The sequence below is a fragment of the Oryx dammah genome, unplaced genomic scaffold (genome assembly GCF_014754425.2).
Source record: "Oryx dammah isolate SB20612 unplaced genomic scaffold, SCBI_Odam_1.1 HiC_scaffold_24, whole genome shotgun sequence".
Taxonomy (NCBI): Eukaryota; Metazoa; Chordata; class Mammalia; order Artiodactyla; family Bovidae; genus Oryx; species Oryx dammah.
This window is the reverse complement of record NW_024070208.1, coordinates 35,275,219-35,288,388: the sequence shown is the minus strand read 5'-3', so window position 1 is coordinate 35,288,388 and position 13,170 is coordinate 35,275,219. Positions and strand designations below refer to the sequence as shown.

Sequence of the window (13,170 nt, the reverse complement as noted above, 5' to 3'; positions counted from 1 at the left end):
TGGGGCCTGGCCCGGGGCTTAGATGCAGGGGACATGACCTTCTGATTCTCTTCAGTCTCTGCATCCCCACGTTTCTTGCACTGATGCTGAGGGGCAGCCGTGCACACTCCCTGCCACATGCGCCTACACGCGAGTGCACACTCACTCGTTTTCATAACCCTGCAGGGTTTGGCGGTGTCATTGCGCACACAGGCCAGCACTTCTGTAGGTGCTGGAGAACAGTCGACCCTCGTGACTGCAGGCCACGTGCTTGCATGTTTGTCCACCAGCTGGAATTTGTGTACCGAATTGTATGACCGTGGAATGGTGTGACTCACAAACCTGCCAAGAGTAGCAGCAGAAGCTACTGTTGGCCAGGGCCCTGCCAGACCGTGCGGCCTTGTGCCTTCAGCTCCTGCTGAGTGAGCATCCTCTCCTGCATCTGTTTAGTGCCTGGGTCTCATGTTTTTGTGCTTTTCCAGGGTGATCAGAATGCCCCCGGGGCCTAGTGCTGAGATGCTGTGCGTGTCCCAAGTGCAGGAGTCTGGGCGTGTGTCACAGAGGAAACACGGGCCTCACAGGAGTCTCAGCTGTCCTGAGTCACTGCCCTGTGTCCACAGCTGACAAATCCACGATATTAACTTAAATGGAGACAGAACAAAGCAGGGCTGTGTGTTGGTTGTTTGATAAGCATGTGATGAGCAGAGAAACAGGCTCCGAACCCACGTTTCCCCAGGAGCTGCAGTTCAGGGCCTGATCCACATGGAGTGGCATCGCGTGTAAGGCTGCTTCCTCCTGGGGCGACCTTGGTGCTGGTTCAAGGGGAACTTGCCACGCTGGGGGGAGTCGGATGTGCAAACATGGTTGAGGTAACGGAATTGTGTCCAGAGAGGGCTGGTGGTGGGGCTTCATCCCCGGCTGGGAGGGAGGTCTGGATGGTTCACAGAGAAGGCAGTTTGGGAAGGGCTGGTGTGAAGGCAACCTTGGGGCTGCAGGGTTTGGAGATGTGGCTGCTCACGGGTCCCTATTCTGCTTCCCCGCCCCCTCCCCCCCCCCCCGACACAAACACAGTGGTCCTGTCTCTGCTTCTGGTTTTCCCGGCAGCTGCCAGAGGCCACGACGCTGACATTTGAGGGGTCCTCCACTGTCACTGTCCTTAGCAGCTCAGGAGACACTGCTGCCATGCTGCTCTGTGTCCTGGCTGGTGCCCTGGAGCCGCCCTGAGAAAGCCCCCCATCCTGCGGCTACCCTCCCAACCTTGCCCCGGTCAGGAGGGCTTGTCCATTGAGCTGGGTGTCCTTCGGTGATCTCACAGGCAGCTGAAAGATGTGTGTGCTTTCCCAGCACCCCCGCTGAGGGCCCCCCAAGGATGGGGAGGCCGTGGTATCAAGTGGAGCCCAAGAAGGGCTTGTGAATGCTTAGGATCCTGACCAAGCTCATCTCCTCCTCCCTTAGCCCTTTGTCGTCCTTGTCACTGTCCTGACATCACCGCCGCGGTTTGCTTCTCCTTTGTGGGAAGTGCCCGTGTGCTGTGAGCGTGGACCTGTCAGGGTCATGCCAAAGCTGCCACCGGGCAGCTCTGCGTGGCCTGCAGGGGCCTTGCCCTGGACATGGACACGGGCTTGCTGTCTGCTCTCCACCCGGGGTTGATCTCTGTGCCCCCTCCTTCCCGCTCCCCAAACCCTGTTTTCCTTCGGCCTCGCTGTCTGCAGGGCCTTGTCTCTGGGTCCTCTGGAGCAGCTTGCATCCCTTTTCCTTCCCTCCCTGTCTTTTGAGTTGGTTTTCAGCTTGCTGTGTCTTGATGGAAGGTTCCTGCCTGTCCTTGCATCCTGAAGACTTTGAACTTGGAGATGAAGCGCGGAGTGGGGCAAGCACAGGGCTGGGACCCCAGCTCCAGGGCCGCCTCCTCAGGGTTGCGGGCTGGAGTAGGAACCAGGGTTGACGACAGCCCATCATGAGAATGGCTGGCGCGGGTGCCGTCTGGGCTCCCTGGGGCTGAGCAGTGGCTCCTCAGCCTCCTTCAGGACCGAGTGCGGCCACGACGGATGTGCTGTCCTATCCGACCTCAGAGCTCCCTGTGCAAGACCCATGGAAGTCGTGTTTCTTGAACGTTTGAATTCAGAAGTTAAGAGTTAGGAAGGAAATAAGCATTTTCCCTCAGGTCAAACTATGACATCCCTTGTGTTATCCTTCGGACTGTAAACCATAAAGCTGTGTTTGCCGTGGTTAATTTTGTATACCTTCTTCTCAAGTGCAGCACGTTAGTATGTTATGTTCTTAGTTGAATTAAATAGTTGGATTTCTTTATTAAGGACAGAGTTTCCATCACTGATGGTGGCGAGGATGGTTTCTCCTATCCACATGCTGGCGAAGTCTACCAGCCGTGGCAGCACCAGAGTGTCCACCCCCAGAGTTGTGGTGCTGGAGTGAAGGCACTCTTTTGAAAATGGCCATGATGGCCTGTGGATCTGGTGCCTGGGTGACTGATAGTGTCAGCTCGTATTTGTCCTGGAAGTGGGCTGTTAGCAGAGGGGCCCTGAGAGAGTGACCCGCGTGTTGCTCAGAGGAAGGGACAGTGGCACCGGTAACTTCGCACGAGCATAGGGCCATTTCTCTACCACCAGGTGGGGTCTGGGAGGATGAGTCTGGTTCTAGAGGAGTCAGGGTTGATGTGAATTCATTTGGAGCTGAGTGGTGGGGGCACCCAGGGAGTCAGGAGATAGCCGAGACACACGTGTGTGTGTGACCCCACGAGGGGTTTCTCTGTGCATCTTGGGGGGCTGACAGTGTGTGTCTGAGAAGTTCGTAGTCCTCAGTCACTTCTCTTTGGGGCGCCTTCCCTCTGCCTTGTGTGACATGTCCAGCTTTGCCCCCAGCTCTAGATGCTCAGTGGGTAAAGAATCCCCCTGCCAATGCAGGATACACACGAGATATGGGTTCAGTCTCTGGGTCAGGAAGATCCCCCAGAGAAGGAAATGGTGACCCACTCCTGGGAAATCCCATCGACAGAGGCACCTGGTGGGCTACAGTCCGTGGGGTTGTAAAGCGTTGGACACAACTAACCAACTAAGCACACATGTGCTGCTCTGGATACTCTGTGACTTTGAGAACTGTTTTCTTACAGGTTTTGGCTTTTCTTCCCAGTCAGTTCTCTTGGGGCAGCTCATGACACAGGTTTTGTTGGTCAGGCAGACTTTCATTCATGAGCTGTGATTATTGAGGTCAACATAGGGAAGAGGTCAGCAGTGGTCCTCCAACATAAGACACCCTCTAAGGGGGGTGTCCTGCCAGTCTCCCAGGGAGGGAAGGAGAGGCGTCTGGTGCCACGGCCCTGTCTTTGTCCCCGTCCTTTCTTCCCCGAAACAGCAGCCTCCCTTCTTGGCCACTGCCAGAAGCATCACTTGGCCGCGTCTCTGCGTTGGCTACGGATGCTGCACATTTAGTTGGTTTCTCCCCTATTTTCTAGCGACACTGTGACTCCTTTTCCATTTCCCATTCAGTGCGTCTTTCTCCAGGCATTGTGGGCATCTCGGCTTCCACACTGGATGCTCCAAGGCTGGACCATTTGATCTTAGGCTGAGAGAGACCCTCGATGTCTCTGGGTCCTGTACCCTCTCTTCTCAGAGAAGGAACTTGAGCCCCAGGATGGCTGATCAACCCCATTTGGTGTGTGTGTGTGTGGGTGTGTGTGTGGGTGGGTGGGTGTGAGGTCACCGTCACTTCTGAGATTCTGTGAATCTTGTAGTTCTTCAGAAATTGCCTTTGGGCTTCACAGCCATTGTCTTTGTTAATCTTTCAGTTTCTCTAGTTTCATTTCTGCAACCCAAGGCCTGAATTTTGCCTGTTTGGTCTACCGCAGAAAATCTTTGGTACGTTCTTCTGTTTTGACTCCACCCCCTGCAGTGTGTGTTGATTGTCCTGCAGACTGGGTGTCTGGGTCCCATTGTTTCTAGGCGTGTCCTTAACAACAGGAATTGTTTCCTTCTTTCCACCTCCCTGCCTTGAAGCTCTCTACTTCTCCTCCATTGTCTGTGCTTCTACTTTGAGTTTTTAGAGAGAGCATTGTTTAGCTTGAAGTTTTTTCAGCTTTTGCAAGTCTGTGATGTGCATTTTAAGTGGTCATTGAATGACTTCCCTCATCAAGATAGTTATTATGGTAAGAAATGTTATATAAGCTTTCTTTTTAACTAGGTGTTCTAAGATCCTGAAAGAAATTTCATGAACTTTTCCTGTAGAGTTCTTGGCAGATGAATCAAATGTGCGTTGTCTAGACACTGAGACAGAAGTAAGAATATTGCCTACACTGAATATTAAACTTCTCAAACTGGAATTCTCTTCAACCTTGGGCGGGACTTTCTTTCCCCTGTGGGTCTCCATCTCTGAAAATATATTGCAAGTATGTGAACTAACATGATGTACCAAACAAATGTCTGTCTCTGGGGGTAGCTGTGAAGATTACCTCTAAGTAGCCTTGTCTGCCCTGCAGTACTCTTGGCAGGTCCTGTCCTTGGCTGAACTGTGGGTGCCACGTGGCTGGTGAGCATACAGCCTAGGAGATGTTGGTGTGTTCCTCCAGATTCAGACTGGGCCCTGCCTTTGAGTCCACAGATGCTTAAGCCGCTTCTGGAGGGTTTGGTTTGGTTTGGTGGGAGGAGTGGAGAAAATGTAGGAATTCTTAATTTTCTGTATATTTGATGACACAGTGTTGCCTGTCCACCTGTTCTATGTGCATTCACCAGACACACCTGCTTCACATGTTCCCCCAATTCCAGTAGCACATTTGATGGCCAGGATTGCAGGTGTAAAAGCAGGCCCATTGGGGATGGTGGGGATTTTAAAGAAGTTTTGAGAAATGAGGCTGGAGGTGAGACATGTTAAGGGACTGGAGCTTCTAATCAAATAAGACACAGTGTCTTCCCGCCTGTTCTCTGTGTTTGTTGCTTTCTGTTTGGGGACTTCTCCCAGGAGAGAAGCATTAAAAGACCTAGCTTCTTATTAATGAGCCTTTCATCATTATATTTAATCACCCCAATCCTTGCAACAGTTCCCACTAAGACTTTACAGCTAGATTATTAATGAGGAAGTTGCATCTATATAAGTAATTATAGTTAAGGGAAGTCTAAATACCATGACTGGGATAAACGATAGGCAGAAGGCTGAGTGCTAAAGAACTGATGCTTTTAAACTGTGGTGTTGGAGAAGACTCTTGAGAGTCCCTTGGACTGCAAGGAGATCAAATCAGTCAATCCTAAAGGAAATCAACCCTGAATATTCATTGGAAGGACTGAAGCTGAAGCTCCAATGCTTTGGCTACCTGATGCAAAGAGCTGACTCATTGGAAAAGACCCTGATGCTGGGAAAGACTGAAGGCAGGAGGAGAAGGGGACGACCGAGGATGAGATGGTTGGATGGCATCACTGACTCAATGGACATGAGTTTGAACAAACTTTAGGAGACAGTGAAGGACAGGGAAGCCTGGTGTGCTGCAGTCAGTGGGGTCGCAAAGAGTCAGACACGATTTGGCGACTGAACAACAGGAGGTAAGGAGAGCAGGGTTGCTGAAATCTATAAGCCTGCACGTGGAAACCTCGGTGATGGATGAGAAAGGTCTTAGCAACTGGACAACAACAGAGAATGAGTGATTACATCAAATCATTAACTTATAAAAGGTTGGAAACTCTCCTATCAATGTGACTTCTGACCTTGGGATTTACATGTTGTGAGTTTATGCTGGGGGTTTAAACAGCTCTTTGAGTTGAACACAAGCAACCATTTGGATGGTGTGGTTAGAACTACACCATATGTTTATATGTATAAAAATGGAATCATGTTTTAAAATAGCAGCATAAGTCTATGTATTTTCAATGAGAACTCTTGACTCTCAAAGTTTGAAAACTTCTGATTTCAGTTTTTAAATGGGGACTTGGGCATGGTAACGCCCATGTGAATTACACATTTTCCAATTGTCAAATAGTTGAAATTAGTGTCCATATGAGTTTATGTCGTATAACATTCCTAAATATTCTCTGGGGGCATACTATAATTTTCACATTATTATCTCATACTTTGGTTTTAATAGGATTGGTAAAAGTTTTGAAGTTTTAATTTCAGTTTTTCCCACTGCTTAGAATTTGATGATATAAAATGAAAAGAGGTTTCCATAGTTGCTAACATTCACCAGATTTTGTTCCAGAGCATGGGCTTTAGAAGACTTTTGAATTAAAGCCACATTCTCCACCCAAGCCTAGTGACATAATCCAGCAGTTCAAAGATAGGTATGCCATAAACAGCTACAGTTAAATAATCTAAAAAAAAAATTAAAACATGGAAATACAATAAAACAAGAATTGATCACTTTATAGTGGAATACTCTATAAACCATCTGCATTGGAAACATGTGGTGAGTTTTAAAACATCTGAGTTCTATAATTCTAAAGTGTATAGTTTGTTTGAAGGCAGAAACTGTTTCTTCTCCTCTGCATATATATATATATATAAAAATACAGGTTAATATATATATTTTTGCTATCCTGATTTGCATCTATTTACTTGTTTTTAATTTAGATAAATAACTTTGGACTACACATTCCTAACATAAATATATTCACCTCAACTAAATATTTTATCACTAAGTACTAAAGTCTGGTCATGAAGAGATTAATTCTGTAAATCTTGTGTTTGTCTAAAACAAAAATCACGCATTAACATAAACCCAAATAGTAAGAAAAAATTATTTGAAAGCATATACATGGTATAGAAAGGTATCAGGGTCTTTAATTTTTATGATCCTTTAAATTAGAAAAAGTTTTTAAGGTCTGCAGGTTTATCTGAGCGGCATTGTAATCCTTGCATAATAATTAGAGGAGCTCAACTGGACCAGGCGTTTGGCAATGTATTGTCTGCGTGCCTCTTTTAACTAGTTAACTGAAGTTATCCAACCCTCCCAAGAATGAGATGATTGACCTTTCAGCCATCACAAAAACTGCTGTCTGGAGATCATAGTGGAACAGTTTACTTCATTTTCTGAGTTGTCTAAAAAGTTATATTGTATGTGTAACGACGTTACAACAGCCTCATAAGGGAAACAGAGCCATGTTTGTGGAGCAGTGAAAAGATTAGTTCAGTTTCTTAACCACGTTCAACTTTTTTAAAAAGATTTTTTTGTAAACTGACAATACCCCCCAAACATGTAAAGCCCCTTTGGAGGGGCCTTGGAAGTCCCTGGACAGATAGGATATCTGGAGGGAGCCTCTGTTAGTGAGAAGTGGAAGGTGGGTAGTCTGGGCAGGGCTCCTGGAGATGCCCCTTCACCATGACGACAGGGTTCTGAGCAGGGACCCCCATCTAGGGCATTTTCAGGGGAAAGATGCACTTGCTGTTGGCTGAGGTTTGCTCCAGTTCTGAGAGGTTCTGATGTCAAGTGTCCACAGCCACCTTGGTGACCAGCGGTGTCCTGAGCTGTGCACCTGACCTGGCCCCGCCCCAGGTGTGGCGCTGACCTGCTCCAGGAGCGGCTGTGGAGGCTGAAGCTGGGGGCATGCCTGTGGCTCCAAAGGCAGGTCCCTCATGGGTGCAGACCCTGAGGTGGCGTGTCTCGTCCTGATCCATAGAGGGCCAGTGTCCAGCAGGTGCGACCCGTATTCAGAGTAGACAGAGGCCGGGGCACAGCTCAGGGTCCAGGAGGAGGGGAACCCTGTTTCATAAACAAAGTATCTGCCAGGGCTTCCCAGGTGGTGCAGTGGTAAAGAACCCATCTGCTGATGCAGGAGTTGTCAGATACATGGGTTCCATCTGTGGGTTGGGAAGATCTCCTGAAGCGGGGCATGGCAACCCGCTCCAGTGTTCTGGCCTGGAGAATCTCGTGGACAGAGGAGCTTGGCGGACTGCAGTACAGGGGGCCACACAAAGTCGGACACGACTGAAGTGACTTAGCACACACATGCATCTGTCAGGTAATGTGGTTTCCTGCTAAGAAAAAGAAAGCTGGATTTGAACCTTTTTTGATTTCCATGGTAGAACTGAAGGCTCTACAATTCTATTCTTTGGTCCACTTTATTAAGCAGAAAATAAATGAACATCGCCTGCTTAGAAAACTTACTTAATCACTGCAAACTCAAACCAGACCTTTTAAGCCAAGAGTGATCTTGTCTGTGGGGAGAATATTTATTATACAGATGGAAGTAAAGTCTGAAGTAGCTGCTAATGTCTTTAACACTAGTTTTATTTTGTCTGCTTTAATGGAGATGGAAGAGAAATCAAATTCAGCCCTGTCTCCCCAGTGTGGGGGTTTCCTCTGGGTTTGCTCATGGAGGGAGATGGGGGCCTTTCTGTTAGTTCCCAGGGGAGGGGCTGCCGCTCCCCCTGCAACCCCCTTGTCCCTGGCGTCAGCGGTCCAGTGTTTCCCCATTGGTCTCTCTTGCTCAATCCTTTCCCCTGGTTCAACTTCCTTAACAGAGACTTGTCCAAGGACATATTTTGTTACCAACCCACTCAGTGCTTTTTGGTCACCCACAAGTGCCCCTCCTAGGAGGTGTGGGTCCTGTGTGCCTTGGGTGGTTTAAGCGTTTGGTGAACGATGTCAGGAAGCTGGCTGACGAGGCCTCTGGTTTTCAGCATCCTCAGCAGGACTTGCCCCCCTTGTCCTACCCTCACTGTCCATCAGGCTGGCTGTGAATCAGTGCTCTGAGTTGTATCCTCAAGTGTGTAACTGCGTGAACACATATTTGTAGGTTTTCTTACATAAGGGGCCAGGTGTGCAAGAGCAAGGGGAATATTTTCAAAAGTCATTTTAGTGTTTATTTTTTACACTACCACCTGGGAAGGTGTGGACCTTGAAGTTTCAGCATGGCAAGAAGAGCAGCCCCCCAACCCGCCCCGCATTGCCTCATTTGTGTTTGTGCCTGGAGTGCGCTCACGGTGGGGGTGAGGTGTGAGCAGGGCCTCTGGTCCTTATTCCTTTTGGTGCTCAGGATACATGACTGCAGGGGCCCTGGTTGTGTAGTTCCTGGGAATTCAGGCTTTCATAAAGCTCCAGTGAAGGGCAAAGTGCAATACATTTATGAAAATGTGGACCCTTTCTGCTTTTCTAAGTTCAAGGAAGCCCGAGGGCTGGGATGTTTGTCTTCACTTCTTTGTACTAAGGAAGACCCAGTCCTGATAGAAAGCTTCATATCTCAAAATGTGGACCCAGCGGTGGCTGCCTCTAAGTTCCCCAAGGGCCTGTTCAAAATGCGTATTTCCAGACTTTCTGGCTCAGAATTTTAAAGGGCTGGGGATTGGAACTCTGCATTGAAAGAAAAAAAGTATCCCAAAGTGATTCTTCTGCACGCTAAAGTTTGAAAACCACTCTTGTAGAGGAATAAATAACTTCCACTGCTTCAGAGGGCAGAAAACTTGTAACGTCATGGGCGATGTTGGTCCGCATGGCAAGGACTCTGAAAGGACGCTGACGATGAAGAGGCTCTCTGAAACTCTGTCCATGAGAAGGTTCCCCGCCCCCAGGATGGTCTCCATCCTAACTGTTGTGGTGAAAATAGGAACAGCTCATGGTGTTAGTTGCGTTTGCCTGCTGACTCATTCAGATAATTGGGACTCGGAAAAGTTTAACTAGAAAAAATTTAGATTCGTTTTGTGCTTTAATCATTATGAAAAAAATTAGAACATAGTTGAATTTATAGAGGTAAGTAGCTTTTGCAGAGTGCCTTTAAAGTGGGTTAAAATTGGTATTTTCTCACCAGTTATTTAACAACTTTTAAATACAGAAATGAGCTGATTTTGCAAAATATTTGCTTTTGTTTTTTGACAGGAAAAACTCACGCAAGAGTGTGTCTTCAGAGAACAGTTTGAAGAGAACTGGTACAACACGTACTCCTCCAACCTGTATAAGCATGTGGACACTGGACGGAGGTTCTACGTCGCGTTAAATAAGGACGGGACCCCCCGGGAAGGAACCAGGACTAAGCGGCACCAGAAATTCACCCATTTTTTACCCAGACCCGTGGACCCCGACAAAGTACCCGAACTCTATAAGGATATCCTAAGCCAAAGTTGACAAAGACCGTTTCTTCACTTGAGCCCTTAAAAAAGTAACCACTATAAAGGTTTCACGCGGTGGGTCCCTATTGATTTGCTGTGTCATCACATCCATTGTTGCCAAACTCTGTCGCATGCATAGCCTGACGGAGGCGTGGAGGGGACGTGTGACTGTGCTGTGCCCCGGGCTCGTCCTCCCGCGGGACCCCTGCCCGCTGCGCTGCCGGGTGGGTCTTGGGGCAGAGGGCGGCTGGGGATGCGGGGTGGGGGGCACGTGGGGGCAGGGCCTGCAGAGAGCGGGGAGCAGAGAGGACAGGCAATGCATGTACCTGCCCGGTCTGTCCTTTCTCATCCTGGTCAGCACAGCTGCTCCAGCTGGACGCGTCGGGACTGGCCGGTGGCCACGGGCCCGCTGCGTCTCCGCAGGTGTGGCGGGCGCGGTCTTACCGACAAGACTTTCTCGGTTCCTTGTCATGGGTGTCATCCCAGTGAATTTAAAGCAAAGACCTCTTAGTTAAAAAAAAAAGAAAAAGAAAAAAAAGTTAAATTTATTTATAGAGATTCCAAAGGCGACATTTTATTTATTTTATATATTTATTTATTATATAGAGTTTATTTTTAATGAAATATGTACAGGCCAGATAGGCATTTGGAAGCTTTAGGCTCTGTAAGCATTAAATGGCAAGTCCGCTAGAACCTGTGGTGAGTCCACGTGCGAACGTGGCGTGCATGGATTTCAGACACTCGAATGGCCCTGTGTCCCGAAGGCAACAGCCGCTGTCGTGCCCATGTTACTGTAAACTAACGCGTACCGCTCATGACACCGAGTATCCACTCTTCAGACTGCTTGTCCCATAGCTTACCCCAGAGGATTAAAGATTAACTGGGTCTCAAACGTTTATTCTGTGTCTGTACTATTTCCTCTCTCCTAAGTGGCTTCCTCCATGGTTGAACATGATGGTTGGTATATATCCTACTTGTCTAAATCTATCACAGAATATACCAAAGCTAAACAATGACTGTGTTTTTGTTTTAGTCGAGCTCCAGAACAACAGGACTCATTTCAAACATGTACTGGTTTAGAATTCTCAAAAAGGAAAAAAAAAAGCTTACTTGGTACAGATTTTTTTTTTTTTATTTTAGGGGACAACAGTTTGAATCAAAACAGCAGGGTAATTCTTATAAACTTGGCTCTCAAATATTAAATTACACAAACACCATAGGGGTCATTGTAACATCTTTTATAGAAAATTGCTTTTGGTGTGACCTGTCATAATATTTGGTAAAAACACCCTTCAAATATGACTTGCAAAATGAAACTAATAAATCTCCATCAATCATGACAATGAGGGAAAACAAATACTTGTTGACTGTGTTTTGTTTTTTAAAAGGGTCTTCACAAGCACTTGATTTTTTTAGAGGGGAAGTTACTATATAATATCTCTTTTACTAGCCTTTTATAACATTTTATTCTAAAAAGCATAAGAATACATATTTCTTTAGTAGCAATAATTTTGAAATCTACCCTTGGGCAAGGGAGACTATTTCTTACTCTATACTAAGGAGAAGAGAGCCAAATTCTTAAAGCAATATTTAAGAAGAAGAAATTTATAACAAATTCAAATACCACTTATAACACTTTCTAGCCAGTTACATGGGAAATTGAAAGTGACAGTTAAAAAATGTGTTGGGATTTATGTAACTAATTTTAAAGTTTAATATTCCAGCTTTGTTTTGCTCTGATGCACATTCTGTATGAAAAATAAAACTATGTCACTGGTGATCAAAGCTGTTTTGAGGTAGAAGCTCATGGGTTCTTGTCATGAGCACAGGGGCCCCTTCCCTGGCCCAAAGTGGAGAATGGGCAGGTTCACTGATGTGCATTAAGGACAAACCAAGTCCAGTGTTTGGAATTAAGAAATGTTGTGGGGGAGGGGCAGACCCAATGTAAACTATCGATTTATGATAAAGGTCAGAGTGTCCTCTTCATTTATTTTCTTTTTTTTCTCTAAACAGACGCTGCATTTAATCCCAAGATGTAGTATTCTTATTTATTATTTAACCCTTTGCTGCTGCTAATATGTGCACATATTCAGGCTGTAGATTTTCCAAAAGGCATTTAATATTTTTGGCTGAGGAACACCAAGCCTCTGACCACAGGGAAGGATCACGTTTCTCGGATGTCGTGGGGACAGCGTTTCGCACTGAAGAAGCTGACTTTAGGAGACGCCAAAAGTGAGCTTAAGGCAGCACTAGATGCTGGACTGACCCGTCGGAGAGAAAGAACCATCGAGAAAGACAAACCTCTCCATGGCTTCCTAGAAAGTGCTACTTTAATGCTGACTTTTGGAGGTGTGTTTTTTTTTTTCAGTGACTTTTTTTTTTTTTTAAGAAAAAATGTTATATGCTTTGGCAACTGATATAATAAACTGTAATGGTGTGTAAATAAATAAATACTGACTTATGCAATTTCTGTACATAAGTGTGCTGGGGGAGTGGATGGCTCAGGTCTGGGGCTGGCACTGTCCTGCGGGGCCGTGGAGTGAGCCCCCCAGCTCCTGGCTTTGCACCTGGTTCTTGTAAGGCACCCAAGGCCGTGGACAGCTGCCCCCCACTTCTGGAGTGGTGGGTCCAGTTTTCACAAGCATGAGCCTGGCCAGCCCAACCGCTGTCTTAACTGGTGCCAACGCTGCACCTCAGTCACAGACTTAACGGGCATGGACTGATCACCCCCCTATCTGTCATGCAAATGTCCCCAGGCCATGCCAATGGACATGCCACGTCACCTTGGGGCACCTGTCCCCAGGCCATGCCGAAGGACATGCCAGGTCATTCCGGGGCATCTGTCCTTGCCATGTCCTGCTCTGTGGGTCAGTGAACGGCTTCAGTTTATGGTTTTCATGCGATTTCATCTCATTGACACTATGCTGTGTTATTTACTTGATAATCTGTAATTGTATGTAAATACATACAGGATTATGTAATTTGTGTAAATACATAATTACAGACTTTGGAAAACTGGTATTTTTTACTCGATGTCCATGTTGGAGCTGCTTCCGACTCTGTGCCTACACCAACTGATGGAATTTTAAAAACACGATCTCCTTGCTCTTACAGCTGTTGCGTGTGTGTTGAGGGGACGAGGGGGTGGGGCGCTGG

At 46.9% G+C, this 13,170-nt stretch overlaps 1 protein-coding gene across 1 annotated transcript in view; it reads left to right on the top strand.

Moving 5' to 3' along the window:
- FGF9 (fibroblast growth factor 9) overlaps positions 1–12,457 on the top strand; it is a 28,843-nt gene extending 16,386 nt beyond the window's left edge. Inside the window, exon 3 of the mRNA XM_040266791.1 lies at positions 9,785–12,457. Within this exon, the coding sequence (XP_040122725.1) occupies positions 9,785–10,030 (246 nt within the window). The 3' untranslated portion in view covers positions 10,031–12,457. The remainder of the gene's footprint in view (positions 1–9,784) is intronic.
- Positions 12,458–13,170: the final 713 nt, after the last annotated feature.